This window comes from Pristiophorus japonicus, chromosome 8, assembly GCF_044704955.1.
Source record: "Pristiophorus japonicus isolate sPriJap1 chromosome 8, sPriJap1.hap1, whole genome shotgun sequence".
Taxonomy (NCBI): domain Eukaryota; kingdom Metazoa; phylum Chordata; class Chondrichthyes; family Pristiophoridae; genus Pristiophorus; species Pristiophorus japonicus.
The window spans coordinates 173,476,569-173,499,453 of NC_091984.1; the positions used below are offsets into that span (position 1 = coordinate 173,476,569).

The 22,885-nt window shown below is 51.3% G+C and overlaps 1 protein-coding gene across 1 annotated transcript in view; it reads right to left on the reverse strand.

Moving 5' to 3' along the window:
• sxph (saxiphilin) overlaps window positions 1-19,353 on the reverse strand; it is a 179,022-nt gene extending 159,669 nt beyond the window's left edge. Inside the window, exons 1-4 of the mRNA XM_070888316.1 lie at window positions 19,123-19,353; window positions 18,233-18,709; window positions 8,835-9,182; window positions 8,628-8,733 (exon numbers count right to left, since the gene is read on the reverse strand). Of these exons, the coding sequence (XP_070744417.1) occupies window positions 8,628-8,733; window positions 8,835-9,182; window positions 18,233-18,709; window positions 19,123-19,353 (1,162 nt within the window). The remainder of the gene's footprint in view (window positions 1-8,627; window positions 8,734-8,834; window positions 9,183-18,232; window positions 18,710-19,122) is intronic.
• Window positions 19,354-22,885: the final 3,532 nt, after the last annotated feature.

The following is a 22,885-nucleotide window of genomic DNA, read 5'->3' on the forward strand; positions in this document are numbered from 1 at the left end:
GCAACCTCTGGCCCCACTCTGCTCCCTACACCCTGCTCTGCTTCTGGCCCTGTTCCCCTTAAATGTGGGCCTCACTGGTGCAGTAGGGATGCCATGCCAGCCACAAAAAAGTAATATGGACAGCATTACAGGAAGTAGAAAGGCTTCACTGGTGCAGTGGGGTTACTGTTGTAGAGTTGGGACTAAGGCACTATTGATGGAACTAATGATTTTTGTAACCAACAGCAGAAATACTAATTTTCAACAAATTTCACCATTTGAGTCCTGGGCTTCACTCCTCCACAAGGTTACTCGACCATGCCCGCAAAACCAGTGGCGCCCCTCTCCTGCCGGTAGCGCCCCGGGCCGCTGCTCTGTCGCCGATGACATCATCGCCGTGCGCAATGACCCGTTTTTACCCCGGTGCTGAAATTTGGCCGAGTCCCGTGAGGCTACCGCTGGCAATGACAACGCCAGCTTTGCGGGTCACGAAACTGGCTGCATTCCGCTCGCAGGGTGAAACTTAAAGGGGAGGTGCGGCGTCGGCATTTTGCGGGTTCCGTGGCGCAATGTTGCAGCACGGCGCTCAGCTTCTGTACCAGGCTGCTGCCACGGCACCCCGCTCCCCCGTAGCAAAGTGGAGGCCCCTCGCCCCGCTACAGAGCTCGGGGTGTGCCATCCCCTTTAATGGAAGGGGAGGGGCCTGTGCTCGCAACCAGCGTAACACGGCGCTCCGCATTGTGCTGGAAAATTCCTGCCCTTAGCACCCTGGTCCCGCCCCCAAGAGGAAGTGGAGCGCCTGACAATGCGCTCCAATTCCTCTCGGGGGCGGTACTCCCGATTTCGCGGCTGGGGCAGGACTTCCATACCAAACGGGGCATAACCGAATTTCGCCCCCTTGAGTACAGGGGAACACTTCAAACAGTCACAGTGCAGTACAGTGCATGATTTGAAACACACTCGAGGAAAGGGCGGCTAAAGCATTCCGTACTTTGTAGAACAATTCTGTTTTCTTTTAACAATCACAGGATCATTATTTCAATGCATATAATCTATATTTATTGCTGTGCCAAGACTCAGGTAGGTAGATGAACAATCACCAGAGAATGGACATAGAGGGGAAGCAACATATTTTGCTTAAAATATTTTCCCACATTACAACAGTGACTACACTTCAAAAAGTAGTTCATTAGCTGTAAAGCACTTTGGGGCGTCTGGTGGTCGTGAAAGGCGCTATATAAATGCAAGTCTTTTGTATTTCTACACAATTAAATAGCACCAGTCTGCAGCGAAGTGAATGGGAGGAATTTTGTCTTTTAAAAGAATAACACACTTAACAGTTAAACTCCTGAATGAAGCGGGCTACATTATGTTCTGTGCTAATAATGAAAAAGTCACTGTGCATTGTGCTACTGCAAATGGGATCTAGGTTTCCCCACACTATAGCATTTGGGAATAATTTAAATGTTCACAACACACAGATCGCTGCTGATGCTTTAATACCCTGGACATAGTCCATTTTTATTATACTTCTTTGGGTTTTTTTAGGGGTAATCTCCTTTTGATAACCCCCCCCCCCCCCCCACCCCCACCATATTTTATATTTTTCCTCCCTTTACTCTTTCCCTTCCTGGACTGATAGCACAGTCAGAAGATCAAGCTGGTAGTCTGCCACACGTTTCACCCATAATCACCCAGTAGGAGATTTCCCAGGTGTGGCTCTCTCCCTTTGAGTTTTTCTTTGTCACCATTGTCACCCAGCGCTTCTCTGCTTTGCAGGGCTCGGAGGAGGAACTGATCAGATAGGGATACTCCAGCCCGCACCTGTCCCTGCCCATTGCACTCAAAGGCATTCAAAATTAGACAGAGTTGATGGGGAAACTGTTTCCATTAGCAGGAGGGTCGCTAACCAGAGGACAAAGATTTAAGGTTATTGGCAAAAAAATTCAGAGGGGTTAATGAGAATTTTTTTTGAGGCAGTGAGTTGCTGTGATCTGGAACGCACTGCCTGCAAGGGCGGTGGAAGCAGATTTAATAGTAACTTTCAAAAGGAAATTGTATATATACTTGAAAAGGAAACATTTGCAGGGCTAAGGGGGAAGAGGGATTAATTGGACAGCTCTTTCAAAGAACCGGCACAGACACGATAGGCCGAATAGTCTCTATCTGTGCTGGTAGATCCGATGATAACATCACTGCACCATCCAAGGAAACGTCAGGCCAGGAACTGCCCACAGTGAGGCTTGAACCTCTGTCTATCCACTGCTCTGTAGAACCAAATATGTTAATCCTCAACTCCATTGCACCATTCCAGCAAATATACCTTTAAGTCAGTGAAACAAGGCCTTGCATTTGTCATCATCATCATCATCATAGGTGGTCCCTCGAAACGAGGATGACTTGCTTCCACGCCAAAAAAAGGATGAGTTCACAGGTGTTTCAATGAAGGACCCAAACTACATCTTGAAGGATGGAAGATGCCCGTGCGTGGATTTTTTTAACGTGTGGTGACCGTTGCACACCAGCCACCACACGGGCTTGACAGAGCTAGGTCTTGGTCCAGTGGCAAGGGTTACCAAAGACAACTGGAGACCAGCTCTGCTGCATGGACCTAGTGTGCACACATATCGCAGTGTGGGCTGGCCCGTGCTGCCCCTGGGCTCCTGGCCCCGAAGGCGTGCCTCCCTGGGCCCCAATCACATCCCTCTACAGTCTCTCACCACTCCTTCGCCCCGACCTCGCCGCTCCTGCTGTATCTGCCCACGCTCCAATCACCGACCTGGATCTTGATGACGTCACTCTTCACTGCCGTTGCCCTCCTGCACCAACTCGCACTGTACCTTGCGGTGTCCTCCATGCTGCCCATGGCTACCGCTCGCCGCTCCTTTTATGGCCCCGACCTGCTGCTGATATTCCCCAGCAGCGCCATTCACAACCTCAAAGTCCCAAAGTGCTTTTCAGCCAATGAAGTACTTTGAGTGTAGTCACTGTTGTAAAGTACAGTACATTACACGGTGAAGTGTATCACCAGTACGTTACACAGTGAAGTGCATCACCAATACATTACATAGCCAAGTGTATCACCAGTACGTTACACGGTGAAGTGCATCACCAGTACGCTACATTGAAGCATATTACCAATACTAGCTAGCATGTTCCACATGTATACATTGAAGGGAGCAAACTTACCAAAAGCAATTGCAACAAAAGAGATTAGAATGATTGCTCCTTTCATGGTAGACTCTGCACTGTTTCTCTCCACTTCTCACGACCAATCTCCACACTCCTGTGACAGATTCCAGCAAACGCAAAGTGCAATGCGGGGTAGGACTCAGATAGAGAACTGCACGCATTCCCACCAGGACACCAACGGCATTCCAGGCAGCACCTGGCAATGACTGGATCTATTGCAAGGTTAGGGCTGGAAAGCAGTGCCCGAGCCTTCACTGAAAAATGACATTCGGAAGCTGCCGCTAACTGGATTTGAAATTATAAATCTTCACATGGAAATAATTATCTTTCTTTTCCATTATTACAACCAGACTGTGGTCAGAGGTTGAAAGGGATGGAATCTGGCAATCTTGTATTCACTTGTCAAAATCTCACAACAGTTCTGGTTTGCTGCCTTTTAACTGTTTCAGTGCGATGGTGTCCAGTTACAGCAAAAAACACGATTCAAAGAAAGTTCACAGCTATGCCCCTCGCACCCCGCCCCTTCAAAGTTGGTAGCGGCAATACTTGGGGGGGTTGAACAGTTAGAAATGTTCCAGATTCACAGATTTCTAGTTTCAAGAAGGGTACGGTAGCAGAACAGTTATGTTACTGGACAAGTAATCCAGAGGCCTGGATTAATGATCTGGAGAACATCAAATCCTACCACGGCAACTGGGGAATTTAAATTCAGTTAATAAATAAATCTGGAATAAAAAAGTTAGTATCAGTAATGGTGACCATGTAACTACCAGATTGTCATAAAAACCCATCTGGTTCATTAATGTCCTTTAGGGAAAGAAAGCTGCCGTCCTTACCTGATCTGACCTATATATGACTCCAGACGAACAGCAATGTGGTTAGAATCATAGGGGCCAAGTTTCGGCCTGAGTTGCTCCTGTTTTTTTGGAGCAACTGGTTTAGAACGGAGTATCTTAGAAATTTGAATTCTCGGCATTTAGTTTGCTCCAGTTCTAGTCAGTTAGAACAGTTTCACTTTGGAACATAATTTTTTTTTCAAAAGGGGGCGTGTCCGGCCACTGACGCCTGTTTTCAAAGTTTAGGCATGAAAAATTACTCCAAACTAACTTAGAATGGAGTAAGTGAAGAATTTTGTACGTTCGAAAAAACCTTGTCTACACTTTAGAAAATCAGGCGCAGGTTACAAATTAGGCGTAGGGTTTAAAGGGAAGTTTACAAACATTAAACACTTCAGTTTTACAAATAAAGAGCCATCATCAATAATAAATGATAAATACATCAATAAATCAACCAATAAATCAATCAAAAAAAAATTTTTTAATTAAAAAAAAATTAAAAATCAATAAATAAAACATTTTCTACTTACCGACTGCAGCACCGGGAGTCCTCCAACAGCATGCTGGGATGGGCCCCCCAGTGTGTCTCTGTCAGTGTCTCTATCTGTCTGTCTGTCTGTGTGTCTCTCACTCTCTGTCTGTCAGTGGAGTCTGTGTTTCTTACAGCGAGGGGAGGTGGAGAAGGGGGGGTGGGGGGAGAAGGGGTGTGGGGGGTGGGGGGGAGAAGGGGGGTGGGGGGGGAGGAGGAGGGGGGTGGGGGGGAGGAGGTGTTGGGGGGAGGAGGAGGGGGGTGGGAGGAGGAGAGGAGGGGCGAGGAGAAGGGGGGAGGAGAAGGGGGGAGAGGGGGGGAGAGGGGGAGAAGGGGGGAGAGGGGGAGAAGGGAGAGAGGGTGGAGGGAGGGAAGGAGAGAGGATGGAGGAAAGGAGAGAGGGAGGGAGGGAGGGAAGGAGAGAGGGAGGGAGGGAGGGAAGGAGGGAAGGAGAGAGGGAGGGAAGGAGAGAGGGAGGGAGGGAGAGATGAGGGAGAGAGGGAGGGAAGGAGAGAGGAGGGAGGGAAGGAGGGAGGGAAGGAGAGAAGAGGGAGGGAGGGAGGGAAGGAGAGAGGAGGGAGGATGGGGGAGGGAGGAAGGAAGGGAGAGAAGGATGCTGAACGGCCGGGCACAAGACTTCGGGCTGGATTTACAGGCAGGTGGCGTCGGGTCTCAGAGGGGGTCGCGGAGGTCTGGGGAGGGGGAGGGAGAGTCACGGAGGTCCGGGGAGTGGGGGGGAGAGTCGCGGAGGTCCGGGGGTGGGGGGGGAGAGTTGCGGAGGTCGGGGTGGGAGAGTCGCGGAGGTCAGGGGGGTGGGGGAGGAGAGAGAGAGTCGCGGAGGTCCGGGGGGGTGGGGGGGGGGCGCGGAGGTCGGGTCGGGTCGGTGGGGGGGAGCGGAGGTCGGGTCGCCGGGGGGTGGGGTGGGCAGGGGGAAGCAGAGGTCGAGTCGCCAGGGTGGGAGGTGATGGAGAGAGCAGGGGTTCGGGTCGGGTCCGGTCGGGTGGGAGGAGCCTTATCCACGCAGCCCCAATGAGGCCATTTGGCCAGGGCTAGGGGCTGCGTGCTTCGGGCCCCTCCCACAGTTTTGGGCGCCTGGAGCTACTGCACATGCGCGCCCACTGTAGCGCGCATGTGCAGAGGTCCCGGCACTGTTTTCAGCGCAGGGACCTAGCTCCGCCCCCCACAACTCGTGCTGCGCCGCGCCCAGCTCCAGAGGGCCTGCAGGGAGCCAGAGAATAGGTAAGGTTTTTTTTAGGCGCACTTTGTGGCGCGAAAAACGGGCGTCCAGGTCCGGACTGCGCCGTTTTAAGTGCGGCCTGAAACTTGGGCCCATAGAATGGTTACTGTAGAGATATGCAGGCTAAGGCAACACAAGATGGGAAGACCCGAGAGTCAGGTTAAGGTGCCCTGAACATAGAAATGAATTACCAATTGAAACTGAAGTTCAGTCAATCCTTCCTTAGCATAGCCAGTAACAATTATAAACTAATCATGAGGGCACAGACGAATGTGTAATCAAAGGAGATGGGACAGATTATAGAATAGTATAAACCAGGAGGGGAAACGCCACCTAGGCAGCGAGAACCGAGGACCCACCCTCGAAAGAAGCCGGACATTAAGCTGGGAGCTTAAAGCAGAACACCAGTGGCGGAGATGGATCACCTCAGGTAATACGGGCACAGGTAGTGAGGCTTATGTGCTATTTTATACATTGTTTGTACTTTAATTCTACTTTGGGAAATAACGTTTATTTGGCTTAAACGTAACGTTTGACGCCGACTTTCTTTCAAAACTCGAAGTCCCACCAAATTGTTGTGACTGTAATGACTAAATACCCACCGAGTAAATGGTCTACAAACCTACAGTGAGTCTTGGGCAACAGTTAAAGCACAGAAGGAGGCTGGCTCCCTGCAAGAGCACTCCAGCTAGTCCCACTCCCCTGCCTTTCCCTGGAGCCTTACAAAAACACGTAGACTTTTAAAAAAAACAGCTACTCACCAATCAGCTCCTTCCTTTGTGCTGATGTCACTTTAGGTTTTTTTACTCGACGTCACTCTTTCAAATTCTGCCTGTGCCAAGATTTCCAGCATTTTCTGTTTTTATTTCAGACTCCAGCATCCGCAGTATTTTGCTTTTGTATTTGCGTCTGCCTGTGTTGAGTTGCTTCCAGCTTCGCTCGTGCTCTGCTCACACTCAGGTTCCACCTCCCCCAGAACCAGCCCCAATGCCGCAGGAATCAGAAGCCCTCCCTCCTGCATCATCTCTCCAGCCACACATTCAACTGCCCTATCCTCCTATTTCTATACTCACTCACACGTGGCACCGGGAGTAATCCAGAGAATACTACCTTTGAGGTCCTGCTTTTATATCACTTTCCTAGCTCCCTAAAAGCTGCCTTGTAAGTGGTTTTGACCTTGGTGGTTTCGAATCACCCCCCCCTTACAACAGTTCTAGACACCGGAATTATAGTGGTGAACAGAATACAGTTTTGACAGACCTTTTCGGTCTCAACCATCACAATGCTTTTCCACACGGGTTAGGGTGACCGAGGGCAAGCGCGAATGCTTGAAGTGCAAGGGACACATTCCCCTGGGACGGTGGTGGTGGCTCAGGACATGGGGGACCAGACAGCGGACTGGGAGAGACTAGGGAACGATACGTACCGGCAGATTACGGGGACACAGGGGGGAGTGGAAGTGTGTTGAGACAAGTGGCGGAAGGAGGAACAGGGAATATATGTGTGTATGTGGGGGTCGGAGAAGATCTGCCCAGTGGGTGTGTCGATTGTCTTTTCGTGGCAATGGCAGGACGCCGGGGCTGGGATCAGATGGGATTGGAGTATGGACTCCTGCGTGATCCCAGACCCTCCCAACACAATAAATTCCTCGGAGCTTGTCGCACACAAGAGGAAGCCCCTGCCCACAGCCCCACCGGTACAGACAACAGAAGTTAGGTGTTCAGCTACCACACCAGGCCCAGAGAACGGTTTAGTTTTAGTCCCGACCGGGAAGCTTCTATTCCAGGGGGTGCATTACTTGGTCGCATTCGTTACTTTAAATCTAACCGGGGTACATCTGCCCGAGTGGTGTCCAAAAGAAACTGAGCAGCTGTAGGAGGCCCTCATTAAAGAAATGTTTCGCCAGTTCTTTGAACTCAGTTACGGGGATATGAGTCGGGAAAGATTGTACGATATGGGAGTGTATGATAACGTTAGTCCGGGGAGGCAGAGGCGAGGGGTGCTCAATGATGTCACTACAGCGTTTAGCGCGGGTACATCCCTCGTCAATAGTATGGACGACGTGCAGCTGCAGATGCAGATTAGCGGTTTAAAGCACCAACTGCGGAAGATCCCGGGGAAGGGAATGAAGTGGTCAGGTCGGAGCTAAAGGAGGACCAGGCAATGACTATTCACTTTACAAGGTCATCGCGGGGCTGGAGACACATGCTAAAACGGTTAATGAATTGATACGGGAGGACAGGAATGCCTCGGCACAGGCAGCCATGAATGAAGTGTGCGTGTTGTACGGTGCCTGGTTGCTGAATGAAGGACGCAGTCATTTGGAGGACCTCCGGCAAGGTCGCGTCCTGTCGTGGGTCAGCAACCGGCACCTCGCAGCGTTCAGCCCGTTTCATCATTCGGTCAGTCCGTGTCAGCTCCGTTTAGCTTCCGAAGCTTACCCAGTCCCAGTGGATTGCGGTCGGTCCAACCAGGGCTATAGGAATTGTGTTGCATATGCCGGTGATGGGCGGGACACCACAGCCAGCGCCGGTATACAGAGTGGAAAACATTGGCCTCTTACCATGGGGCCCCACAGTTTGTAATAAAGTAGGAGCACGCCTTGACCGGCACTAACCTCAAGGGTCAATCGAACGCGTTCAAGCGCCAGGGACACAATATGACATGTGTGCCCCTGCTCTGGCACCCCTTGAGGTCAGTGCCGTTCATGGCATTCTCCCACTTTATTACCGACCGCAATCCACTGGGACTGGGTAAGCTTCGGAAGCTAAACGGAGCTGACACGGACTGACCGAATGATGAAACGGGCTGAACGCTGCAAGGTGCCGGTTGCTGACCCACGACAGGACGCGACCTTGCCGGAGGTCCTCCAAATTACTGCGTCCTTCATTCAGCAACCAGGCACCGTACAACACGCACACTTCATTCATGGCTGCCTGTGCCGAGGCATTCCTATCCTCCTGTATCAATTCATTAACCGTTTTAGCATGTGTCTCCAGCTCCGCGATGACCTTGTAAAGTGAATAGTCATTGTTTGGTCCTCCTCTAACTCTGACCCTACCACTTCATTCCCTTCCCCCAGGATCTTCCGCAGTTGGTGCTTTAAACCGCTAACCTGCATCTGCAGCTGCACGTTGTCCATACTATTGACGAGGGATGTACCCGCACTAAACGCTGTCGCGACATCATAGAGCACTCCTCGCCTCTGCCTCCCCGGACTAACGTTATCATACACTCCCATGTGGTACAACATTTCCTGACTCATATCGCCATAATTGAGTTCAAAGAACTGGCGGAACATTTCTTTAATGAGCACCTCATACAACTGCTCAATTTCTTTTGGACACCACTCAGGCAGATGTACCCCGGTTAAGTTTAAAATGACTGACGCGACCAAGTAATGCACCCCCTGGAATAAAAGCTTTCCAGTTGGGACTAAAACTAAACTGTTCCCTGGGCCTGGTGTGGTAGCTGAACACCTAACTTCTGTTGTCTGTACCGGTGGGGCTGTGGGCAGGGTTTCCTCTTGTGTGCTACAAGCTCCGAGGAATTTATTGTGTTGGGAGGGTCTGGGATCGCGCAGGAGTCCATACTCCGATCCCATCTGATCCCAGCCCCGGCATCCTGCTATTGCCACGAAAAGGCAATCGACACACCCACTGGGCAGATCTTCTCCGACCCCCACATACACACACAAATTCCCTGTTCCTCCCTCCGCCACTTGTCCCAACACACTTCCACTCCCCCTGTGTCCGCGTAATCTGTCGGTACGTAGCATTCCCTAAATTCTCTCAGTCCGCTGTCTGGTTCTCCATGTCCTGACACAATTTCCTGAGCCACCACCACCGTCCCAGGGGAATGTGTCCCTTGCACTTCAAGCATACGCGCTTGCCCTCAGTCACTCTAACCCGTGTGGCTGTGACCTTCAGTCTGGGACACAGTATGGAAGCCTCCTATGTGAACCCGGCGTGGCTGGAGTATTTAGTCGAATTCGACCCCAGCCACCCTGGACACCTTCCCTCGTGGAAGTAGGCTGCCATCCTGTCCATGTCCCCTGTCCTACACCCCCCTGTGTCATGGTGGGTCCGTTTCCCCCTCCAGTACAGCCATAGAGGAAGGACAACTCTCCTCTCCTGCCGTGCCCCATTCTGGCCAACATCCAAATTATGCTCAGTCTCAGGGCTGTCTCCATTCCGTCCTCGGCTTCCTGCAAAACCAAACTAACAAGCACCTTGCTGTGAGAGCATCTACCTCCACAGGTCTGGCTTCAACTAATCAAAACACTTTAAAAGTAAACTATGTACATTACCACCCATGCCGCCGGGTGGCCCCACTAGGGCACCTCTTGCCTGGGCCTTTTACGGTTCCTGGTCGGCGTGTAAGAAGGCGTCCACAGCGCGCTTGGCCGTGGGATCCTGCTGCTCCTTCTTACAGCCCCCACCACAGGATCCTCGCTGTCCCAAGCTTTGGGAGGAAGACCCGGGTCCACCATGCTGTTTACAATGCCTTGGTGCTTCTTTCCTTTCCTTACCCTCTCCCCCGGGTTAAACAACTTACACGGGTTCACGTGGAACCACTGTGTACGTCTTGGAAGTTTAACCGCGTAAACCATGGGGCTTGCCTTATCCACTATACTGTAAGGTCCCATATACAGTGGCTCAAACGTCCCTACACGAGCGTAGTTTCGGACCATCACCTGGTCCCCGACCTTCCACTCGTGCGTTCTCTGGGGCTCGAGCAGCAACCGATTACTCTGGTGCTGCTTCCCATGTTACTGGCGACCTGCCAATGAATCTGCTTCAACCTCTCGTACAGATTCTTGACAAACTTATCCTGGTTTACTTCTCTCACTTGACCTTCGGTGAGAACCGGTGCCAGAACATGGGTGGGCGTGCGCATAACCCTCCCGGTCATGAGCTAATGCGGGGAGTACCCTGTGCTCCTAGAGAGGCTGGCTCGGACCCCCATCAAAACTATCGGCAGGACCTCATCCCACCTTTTCGGGGACGGCCTTGTTTCCTTCCACAGCTTTTCTTTAATGGTCCGATTAAGTCGCTCCACAACCCCCGATGACCGGTTGTGAGCCACATGCCATTTATCCTCTATCCCCAGAACCTTCAAGGTGGCCTGCATGACTTGCCCCATGAAGTGGCTCCCTTGGTCGGACTCCATGACCTGTGGCAGTCCCCACTTGGAGAACACTTCCCTTACCAAGATCCTTGACTTGGCAACACTGTGGCTGATTGGGACGGGAAGGCTTCCACCTACTTGGAGAATACGTCTGCTAGTACCAAACAGTACATGTAACTCCCCTTTGTGGTGGGCAATGGCCCAATGTAATCGACCTGCACTGACTTCCATGGTCCCTGTACCCTTCTCGTGTGCCTGCTCCTACGTTGCGGATCGGGGTTGTTTGCCGCGCGCACCAGACAGTCCGCACAAAAATTGCGGACATCCTCCCTCAGCCACCACCCTGCTGTTCCACCTTTTGCCAGGTAGTCTCCGGTCCTGGATGTCCCGCTCCTGGGCCCCCGTGGGCCAACTGGAGGAATTCCCTTTGGTGCGTCTCAGGAACTATTCACCGATCCCCCTTAAAGAGCATCCCTTCCTTTCATCATCATCATAGGCAGTCCCTCGGAATTGAGGAAGACTTGCTTCCACTCTTAACATGAGTTCTGAGGTGGCTGTACAGTCCAATACGAGAACCACAGTCCCAGTCATAGATGGGACAGATAGTCGTTGAGGGAAGGGGTGGTTGGGACAGGTTTGCCACACGCTCTTTCCGCTGCCTGCGCTTGATTTCTGCATGCTCTCGGCGATGAGACTCAAGGTGCTCAGCGCCCTCCCGGATGCACTTCTCTGTTATGTATGTAAACATTGTAACTGTGTAAGACTTGCCACCGGAGGGCGCAACTGCTGGAGGCCCAAGGGTCACCTGCACACCTCGTGCAAGGGAGTATAAAAGGTTGTCTGCTATGCTGCTCAGGCACTCTGGGGTTGTATTTAAGAGATTAAGGTCACATCAGTTTTAGCTCACAGTACTCAGTCTTGTGGAATTCTTCCATACTTAACAATTGGCGACAAGTAACAGATTACGAACTTTCACGCGGTCATGGCTGCTGTTGGTATTTTAGAGAGATTTGTAGAGGGTAAGGATTGGGAAGCCTTCGTTGAGCATCTCGACCAGTACTTCGTGGCCAACGAGCTGGACGGGGACGATAAAGCGATCAAGCGCAGGGCGATTCTCCTCACCGTGTGTGGGTCCACAATATACGGCCTGATGAAGAATCTGCTAGCACCGGAGAAACCAGCGGAGAAGACATATACAGAGTTGTGTACGCTGGTTCGGAACCACCTCAAGCCAAAGGAGAGCGTCTTAATGGCCGGTATCGCTTCTAAATACACCACTGCTCCGAGGGCCAGGATGTGGCGAGTTCTGTCGCCAACCTGAGACACCTTGCGGGAACTTGCGAATTTGCTGGATTTTTGGGGGAAATGCTGCGGGACATTTTTGTGCTCTGCATCGGCCACGAGGTCATTCTTCGCAAGCTGCTGCCCGCCGAATCCCTAGACCTGAGCAAGGCCATCACGATAGCCCAGGCATTCACTTTCACGAGCGATAATACCAGACAGATATCTTCCCAGCATCGAAGCTCACCGGCAAGTACTGTGCATAAAATAACGTCGCTAGCAGGCAAAACTGCATATGGCAGGGCCTACACATCTGCAGCTGCAAGACCTAGGATGCCTCAGAGTCCGCCATTGGGCGTGAATGCAAACCCATTATCACCATGTTGGCACTGCGGGGGTAATCATCGAGCCCATCAATGTCGATTCAAGCACTACGTGTGCAAAGGCTGCGAAACAATGGGGCACCTCCAGCGAATGTGCAAGAGTGCTGCGACTCACCACGTGGCAGAATCGGCAGAGGATGATCGATCCGGCGCGGATCACGCAGAACAAACAAGAGAGGCAACTTAACCCGAGGAAGAAGTGTATGGGGTACACACCTTCACCACCAAGAGCCTTCCTATCATGCTGAAAGTCAAATTGAACGGTATTCCAGTATCAATGGAGTTGGACACGGGGGCGAGTCAGTGAATTATGAGCCAGCAGGCTTTTGAGAAACTGTGAGGCAACAAGGCACAAAGGCCCAAACTGAGCCCGATTCAGACAAAGCTGCGCACCTACACCAAAGAGCTCTTACCAGTCATTGGCAGTGCGGCTGTTAAGGTATCGTACGATGGAGCTGTGCATGATTTATCACTGCGGATTGTACCAGGTGATGGCCCAACGCTATTCAGCAGAAGTTGGCTGGGAAAGATTCAGTGGAACTGGGACAACATCAAAGCACTATCTTCAGTGGATGATGCCTCGTGCGCCCAAGTGCTGAGCAAGTTTCCATCGCTATTTGAACCAGGCATCGGCAACTTCACAGGCGCCACGGTGCAGATCCATTTATTCCTCGATGCAAGGCCCATTCATCAAAAGGCTCGAGCAGTTCCATATATGATGAGGGAGAAAGTCGAGATCGAACTGGACAGACTTCAACGAGAGGGAATCATATTGCCAGTTGAGTTCAACGAGTGGGCCAGTCCGATTGTACCAGTGTTGAAAAGCGATGGCACGGTCAGAATCTGCGGTGACTACAAGGTAACGATCAATCAAGTCTCATTACAAGACTAGTACCCGCTACCCAAGGCGGATGACCTGTTCGCAACATTAGCGGGTGTGGGGGGGGGGGAAGTTGTTCACCAAGTTGGATCTAACCTCCGCCTACATGACACAGGAACTGGCTGAATCTTCAAAAAGATTGACGTGCATCAACACGCACAAAGGATTATTTATATGCCACAGGTGCCCTTTTTGGATTCACTCGGCTGCTGCCATCTTCCAGAGGAGCATGGAGAGTCTGCTGAAATCGGTTTTGTGCACCGTTGTGTTTCAAGACGACATCCTGATCACTGGTCGTGACACCATCGAACACCTGCACAATCTGGAAGAGGTTCTAAGTCGACTCGACAGAGTGGGACTCAGGCTGAAACACTCCAAATGTGTTTTCCTGGTGCCAGAGGTCAAATTTTGGGGGAGAAAGATTGCGGAGACGGCATCAGACCCATGGACTCAAACACAGAGTCCATCAGGAATGCACCCAAACCACAGAATGTAATGGAGCTGTGTTTGTTCCTGGGATTCCTCAACTATTTTGGTAACTTTCTACCGGGGTTAAGCACTTTGCTAGAACCTTTGCACATGTTGCTACGTAAGGGTGTTGACTGGGTTTGGGGTAAATCTCAAGAGACAGCCTTTGAGAATGCCAGAAACCTACTTTGTTCTAAGTTACTTGTACTGTATGACCAGTGTAAACAATTAGTGCTAGCTTGTGATGCATCTTCGTATGGGGTCGGCTGTGTTACAGCAAACCAATGTTTCGGGCAAACTTCAACCAGTTGCTTATACGTCTAGAAGTCTGTCTTAGGCTGAAAGAGCCTACAGTATGGTCGCGAAAGAGCATGTCTATATGGGGTTAAGAAACTGCACCAAAACTTATTTGGACTTTGGTTTGCGCTTGAAACCGACCACAAACCGCTCATTTTGCTGTTTTCAGAAAGCAAAAGTATAAACACCAATGCTTCAGCCCACATACAAAGATGGGCACTAACATTGTCCGCCTGTGACTATGTTATCCACCACAGACCAGGCACGGAGAACTGTGCTGATGCCCTCAGTCGGCTACCATTGCCCACTACCGGGGTGGAAATGGCGCAGCCCACAGACTTGCTTCTGGTCATGGATGCTTTTGAGAGCGAGGTGTCACCCATCACTGCTCACCAGATCAGGACCTGGACCAGCCAGGATCCTGTGCTATCACTTGTAAAGAGTTGCGTCCTCAATGGGAGCTGGTCGGCCGTTCCCGGGGAAATGTAAGATGAAATTAAGCCGTTTCACCGACGCAAAGATGAAATGTCCATCCAGTCGGATTGTCTCTTATGGGGTAATCGTGAGGTTTTGCCAAAAAAAAGGCAGGGAAACATTTATATGCGACCTACACAATACCCACCCAGGCATAGTCATGATGAAGGCTATAGCCAAGTCGCATGTTTGGTGGCCCGGCATTGACTCGGACTTATGCGTACACCAGTGCAACATGTGCTCACAATTGAGCAAATGCACCAAGGGAGGCTCCACTGAGTCTGTGGTCATGGCCCTCCAAACCGTGGTCCAGGATTCACGTAGATTTTGCTGACCCCTTTCTCAGAAAGATGTTTTTAGTTGTAGTGGACGCTTATTCAAAATAGATTGAATACGTAATCATGTCATCCAGCACATCCACGCCACCATTGAAAGCCTCCGGGGTATGTTCGCCACCCATGGCTTGCCCCATGTCCTTGTCAATGACAATGGATCGTGTTTCACCAGCTCGGAATTCAACGAGTTTATGACCCGCAATGGCATCAAGCATGTCAGGTCTGCCCCGTTTAAGCCCGCATCCAACGGTCAAGCGGAACGGGCAGTCCAAACTATCAAGCAGAGCTTGAAACGCCTGACGGAAAGCTCCTTGCAGACCCGCTTATCTCGGGTTCTGCTCAGCTACCGGACGCGACCCCACTCGCTCACTGGGGTTCCCCCTGCAGAATTGTTAATGAAGAGAGCACTCAAAACCAGGCTCTCCCTAGTCCACCCGGATCTTAATGATCATGTGGAAACCCGGCATCGCCGGCAAAACATGTATCACGATCGCGCGGCTGTATTGCGTGACATCGATGTTAACCACCCTGTGTTTGTCCTGAATTACGGTCATGGTCCTAAATGGGTCGCTGGCACTGTCTTGGCCAAGGAGGGGAATAGAGTGTTTATAGTCAAACTATTGAATGGATAAACGTGCAGAAAGCATTTGGATCAGACCAAACTACGGTTAATCGACAACCAGGAACAGCCCGAAGAGGACATCTCCATCATCGATCCAACAACACACACCCAACCAGCAATCGACCTCGCTGTCAATCAAGAGGATGAACCCACCATTCCCAACAGTCCTGTCAGACCAGCCTCACCACAGTGCAGTAATGGTCCAACCAACTCACCCATGCCAGAGTTTGAAATCAGACGATCAACCAGGGAGCATAGGGCCCCGGATCGTCGCAACTTGTAAATAATTTGTATCAAAGACTTTGTGGGGGAGTGATGTTATGTATGTAAACATTGTAACTGTTTAAGAATTGCCGCCAGAGGGCGCAACTGTTGGAGGCCCAAGGGTCACATGCACACCTCGTGCAAGGGAGTATAAAAGGTTGTCTGCCATGCTGCTCAGGCACTCTGGAGTTGTATTAAAGAGACTACGGTCACATCAGTTTTAGCTCACAGTACTCAGTCTTGTGGAGTTCTTCCATACTTAACATCCTCCACTTATTGCGGCCTTTGCCCAGGTACTCCCAGGTGTCAGTGGGGATGTTGCACTTTATCAGGGAGGCTTTGAGGGTGTCCATGTAACGTTTCCGCTGTCCACCTTTGGCTCGTTTGCCGTGAAGGAGTTCCGAGTAGAGCGCTAGCTTTGGGAGTCTCGTGTCTGGCATGCAAATTATGTGGCCTGCCCAGCGGAGCTGATCATGTGTGGTCAGTGCTTCAATGCTGGGGATGTTGGCCTGGTCGTGGACGCTAAGGTTGGTGCGTCTGTTCTCCCATGGGATTTGTAGGATCTTGCGGATGCATCATTGGTGGTATTTCTCCAGCGACTTGAGGTGTCTACTGTACATGGTCCATGTTTCTGAGCCATACATGAGGGCGGGTATTATTACAGCCCTGTAGACCATGAGCTTGCTGTCAGTTTTGAGGGCCTGGTCTTCAAACACTCTTTTCCTCAGGCGGCCGAAGGCTGCACTGGCGCACTGGAGACGGTGTTGGATCTCGTTGTCAGTGCCTGCCTTTGTTGATAGGAGGCTCCCGAGATAAGGGAAGTTGTCCATGTTGTCCAGTGCCGCGACATGGATCTTGATGACTGGGGGGCAGTGCTGTGCGGCGAGGACAGGCTGGTGGAGGACCTTTGTTACTGATATTTAGCGTAAGGCCCATGCTTTCGTACGCCTCAGTAAATACGTCGACTATGTCCTGGAGTTCAGCTTCCGTATGTGCGCAGACGCAGGCATTGTCCGTGTACTGTAGCTCGACGACAGAAGTTGGGGTGGTCTTGGACCTGGCCTGGAGATGGCGAAGGTTGAGCGGTGATGCCCGCTACCCCGAATGGACCTTCTACCTCCTTACCCTTCGCTAGCTACTCCAGGATAGCCTTGAGGGTGGGGTCCTGTGCCTGGACTTGCCTCAAGTCCGGGGCCAATGCTACCCCTGCACTCCCTTGTGTCCCAGATCACTGCTACTGGGCTGGATCCATATGGATCCCCAAAAACTCCTTCCCTGGCTCCTTCCTTTGCTAATTCATCTGCCCTTTGGTTGCCTTCCCCTCTGGGCTCTGTCTTAGAGTGAGCCTTTACTTTGTGGATGTAATGACACCCCAGGATCCCTGTGGCCTCTAAGACCTTTCTCACCAACAGTGCTATTGCTAAGGGGGCTTCCCGTCTGCGGATGTGAAACCACAACAAGCCCAGATGGCCAAGTATTCGGTACATCAATTGCACGTAAACATGGAATCCGAGCAGATGGTGTATGGGGTCGGGAACTCATCGGCGTGGGTAACAACATACACCACTGCCGACAGTTCGATGTGCTGGGCTCTCAGGGTGCTTGGGAATTTAATGGCCCTTGCTATCCCAGCTGTCGGGTCATAAATCCCACACCCGGCGAAACGCTCCCCGTTCACTACTGAACTAGACCCGTCGACGTAGATCTTGCCCCCCTCTCTCTCCCTCTCTCCCCCCCCGACCCGAACCGAACCTCCCCGACCCGACCCAACCCAACGCCACCTACCTGTAAATCTGGTGCTGGGGACGGCCCTGCCCGAAGTCTCGGGCCGGCCCGTTCAGCCTTCGGTCACACAGGTAGGAAGATGGTTTATTTAATCTTTTCTTTGCTTATAAATATTTATTCAGGTTGGATTTATTTGTATAATATTTGTATAAGTATAAATAAGGATTTATTATAGAATTTAATGACTTCCCCCCCCCTCCCCCCCCACCTCGTTCTGGATGCCTAATTTGTAACCTGCGCCTGATTTTTTAATGTGTAGAACAGGTTTTTTCAGTTCTACAAAAATCTTTACTTGCTCCATTCTACTTTAGTTTGGAGTACGTTTTCACTGTGGAAACTTTCAAATCAGGCGTCAGTGGCCGGACACGCCCCCTTTTGAAGAAAAAATTCTGTTCCAAAGTAGAACTGTTCTACCTGACTAGAACTGCAGAAAAAAAATGTGGAGAATTGCGATTTCTAAGATAGTCCGTTCTCCACCAGTTGCTCCTAAAAATCAGGCGCAAATCATGTGGAAACTTGGGCCCTTGATGAGTACACTACGTGCCTCAGCTTGCCGTGTTGCTGCTGGAGTAGCACCGCGTTCAAACTGTCCTCGCTGGCTGCTACTTCCAAAAAGAAGTCCTCACCTCCATTAATTGCCACTAATGCGTGTGCCGTCTGCAGGACTCCCTTGAGACGATTGAACGCTGCCGTGCAGTCCTCATCCCACTCCCACCCGACTCCCTTGGGGAGGATGCGAAGCAGAGGGGCTGCCGTGGCGGCATAATCCACAATAAAATCCCTGCAGTATCCCATGAGCCCCAGGAAGGATCTCACCCCCATCACGGTCGTGGGGACTGTTAACTCCTGTACCGCCTTCCGTTTGGCCTCATCTATAGCCCTTTCCCCAGCTCTCATGGTCTGCCCGAGGAATTTGACTTCCCTCTGACCGATCTGAGTTTTCTTCGGATTAAGCTTGAACCCTGTCTCTCTCAGCAGCTTCAGCAGCTCGGCCAGCAGTGGACCACGCTCCTCCCCCTCACCGGAAAACAAAAGCAAATCGTCCACCTACTGCATCAACTGCTGGGGTCTGCTGAAACCCTTTAAGACATCTGCCATGCACTGGTGGAATATGGAGGGGCTGTTATGAAATCCCTGGGGAAGGCATGTCCATGTCCCTTAAAAGTGAAGGCAAACTTGTACTGGTCTTCCCGTTTCAGGGGAATTGACCAAAACCCGTTTGAAATGTCCAGCACCGTAAATGTGGTTGCGGTTGCTGGAATACTCCCTATCAGATCGGCTATGGCCGCGACTGTGGGCGCACAGGCTGGGATGTTTTTGTTGAGCACCCGCTAATCCACAGTGGCTCTCCATGACTGGTCCGGTTTCCTAACCGGCCAAAGTGGCGAGTTCACGTGTGTGGCTATGGGCCTCAACACTTCCTGTGCTACCCAGGATCCCAGTGTTGTCTCCAACTCGGCCTCTGCCTCTCTGGGGAAACTGTACTGCTTCTGTGGCCGTGACATGGGGTCCCCCTGTACTCGGACTTCCACCCCCATCACCCTACCACAGTCGTGCTTGTGTGTGGCGAACGATGCGAGGTTGTCCCGCACATACGCCTGGTACTCAGCCGGGGTAGTATTGACCAATTGCTCTAGGTCGTAACTCCTCTTCGGCTTCATGGTACATCTGTTGTCTTTTCCTTCCCCTTTCCTTGGGATCACTACAACTTCTTCCTCCTTATCGGAACCCACTGCTCCCCAAAGGCAGTGATTCCTCAAATCCATTATAATTCTGTGGTCTAACATAAAGTCGGCCCCTAGGACTCCTGACCCTGGCTGTTCCCACTTTATTACAATGCATTCCCACCTGGTGTGGAGGGATCCTAAATCTATGGCTAATGGCCTGGACAACGCCCCCGCCTGCTCGTTCCCGGTGAACCCCACCAGACTGAATGGAACCTTGCTGGACCAAGGTGAATCGGTCGGGTTACTCGCATGGGTCACCGAACTCGAAGCTCCAGTATCCACCAAGTACTTCCCCTCTACCTTCTCCACCCCATCCTCATGCATGGTCTACTCCACTCATTGTACATGAGCAAACACAGGTACTCAGGCTGGGTGCGTGCTAGTCAGGGTGGTGGGATTACCGGAGCGGTCGGGATTTCCCTGCTCACAGCAGCGTCTACCCTTCCCTGCTCTGTCACATCAAATTGTTCCACGGTCAGTCCCTTCGCTTCGACAGGTTTCGTCTTAAGCACTGGAAGATCCCTTTGCCTTGCCCTCTCCTTGGGCAGGCTCATATGACGGAGCACTCCGGCTTCTGTATTCACGAGGTCCTTGGAGTCAAACCAGGCCTCCGTTTTTACCCTTATTCATGGCAAACTGTTTGCCACGAGGATCCTGAGCCAATGGTTTCTCGGTCCCCCCTGCAACTGTGCTCTGTCGAGCACCCAACCCGTGGCCATTTCGTAGATGGGCCAGATCCTATCCGCGAATGCCTGAGGTGCTTCCCCTGCCAGTTGCAGTGTCCTCTCTACCCTAGAGAACGGACTACCCTGGGTGTGACCCATGGCACTCAGGATTTCCTCCTTTAAGTCGGTCGTGGTCCCCTGTCCCCGTTTGGTTTCGGCGGACAGGGCCTCCAGGGAAAACAGCAACAGTTTGTGAGCCTCGGCCTCACTACACCCGTTAATCCCCCCCAACCTGGTCCACCTCGGTGAAGTGAATTGAGGGGTCCCCTTCTTTCTTTAACTTGGGCACCCCCGAGATCATATTCTGCAGCTGCGGGGTGGTGAACGGAACCACCAAATCACTTTGCAGCGCGCCCTGACCCGCTGGGGCCGTGATTCCCACTCTCAAACCTCCTCTTGCTAGCTACCCTTTAAGCTGTCTTAATATCTCTCAGTTGCCCCTCCAGCCCTCCAACTTTACCCGTTAAGTGGGCGTTGTCCTCCCGTACAGGCTGCACGTTGAGCTTGGCCTCAGTGACCTGGCATTGCAGGTACTCCCCGGTGTAACGGGAGGTTTCCTCCTGAGTATGTCTTTCCTGCCTCTCCTCGTGCAACTCATCCACTAATCTGTTCCCCACTATGGCCCTTGCGGCTGACTCCTCCTCTGATTCTTGGAGCTCTGCCATAAGCTTACCAACCTGCTCCCTGAGCAGCTGGACTTGCTTCTGCAAACACAGGAGCCAAATGGCCTTTTCTTTTGCCTTTTTGTGCTCCTTATTCCCTGTCCATTCAGCAACTTTGTCCTCAGGACTCTCAGCCCACAACAGGTCTAACACCCACTGCTGTGTAGCATTAACTTTACCGAATACATACGAGGAAATCCTATCCCCCATTGCCGACCTCTTGACCTTGAGATCTTCCATAACTGTCTGTTCACTCAAATACCGGTGTCCTGCTGCGGTCGCCAGATTCTGTAAGTGGTTTTGCCCTTGGTGGTTTCGAATCACCCCCCCTTACAACAGTTCTAGACACCGGAATTATAGTGGTGAACAGAATACAGTTATAGACAGATCCTTTCGGTCTCAACCATCACAATGCTTTTATTCAAGTTAAAACATACGCCTGCACCCAGTAAAACACACCCTGGTGGTGTAAAACAAACAAACACAGTACAACACACAACACTGCCCCATCTAAACAGGCCCCTATCACAAAGTACCCATGACTAAAACACCCCTGCTTGGTTCAATAGGGCACCACCAAATCTGTCCAACAGGTTGTGCATATGCCTATGATCCTGCACAGAAACCTCCCCACTAAACCCCTAAGGCTTGGTTGGGACACACAACACCCTTTCACACTATGCGGTGGTCTTAAAGAATGTGTGGGCTGGAATAATGCTCACCAGTTACCCCTTTGGCATACTCGCTGCTTCTCCCGACGAGGCGTATCTTCTGGTTCCTTACCAATCTGTGGTTTCCTAGTCCCAGTCTCAAGGTCAGCTTTCCTGTCGAAGTAGCGAGGCTCTCTTTGCTCATAGATGGTGGTTTCTTCTCTCCATCCCAGTCGAGTGCTCGGTCCTTGTATGCATTGAATGAAGCAAGCAAACGTAGAAGAGGAGAGAGAGAGAGAGAGATGGCAGACAACTGCCTCTCTTACACCTGAAAAATGCATCTGAATTTTTTGCACCAAAAACCAGTCCTTTGCCTGAGGCAGTCCAACTGAAAGGGCAATGAATCCTGTGCCTGCTGTTACTGGGCTCTTCTGGGGATAAAGGCTCCAACGATAGCTTCCTTTGTCCTCAGGCTCCCACGCTCCGGGGCTCTCAGTCATTACAATGGCTTGAGCACTGACCATTTTACTTGATCTCTCACTAATGGGTTCCCATTACATGACAAAGGGTCCCATCAGCCATCTTCCTGTGATTTCAGCCCACCTGATGTGTATTCCTGTGGAAAATGTTTGGACCTGTCCCAAGTCATGCTGACTGCTCTTCTGCAATAACAAAAAATGTGTCCAAAAGCAAAGTCCAAAACTTAAAGTCCAAAACTTAAAGTCCAAAATGCGTTGAAGTCTGTCAATGTTTCTGCCGATTCTTACAGCCTGCAGGACCTCATCCTTCTTTCTACCTATGTCATTGGTACCAATATGGATTAAAACCTCTGGCTGTTCACCCTCTTCCCTCAGAATGTTCTGCAGCCACTCAGTGACAGAGAGGCAACATACCATCCTAGAGTCACATCTGCAGCCGCAGAAACGCCTGTCTACTTCCTTAATTATCGAATCCCCTACCATTATTGCTTTCCCTGCCTTCCTCCTTCCCCCCCCCCCCCCCCCTCCCGTACAGGTGAGACACCCATGGTGCCATGGATTTGGCTCTGGCTGTACTCCCCAGAGGAACCATTGCCCTTACCGGGACTCAGAACAGAATACTGGTTGGAGTGCAAGATGCACTCAGGGCAGCTCTGCACTATCTGCCTGGTCCTCCTCTTCTGTCTCCACACTCCATAGCTGTGGGTTAACCACCTCCTGAAACGTGCTACCCATGTAGCTTTCAGCCTCGTGCATGCATTGCACTGACGCCAGCTGCTGCACAAGCTCCGAAACCCGAAGCTCGAGCTCTTCCAACTGACGACACTTCCTGAACACGTGGCTGTCCAGGATATGGGAAGGGTCCTGGGGTTCCCATATGCCTCTATTTATTCGACTATTAACTACATTATTTTTTTAAGTAACTTAACAGAAATAATTTTAAGACTTAA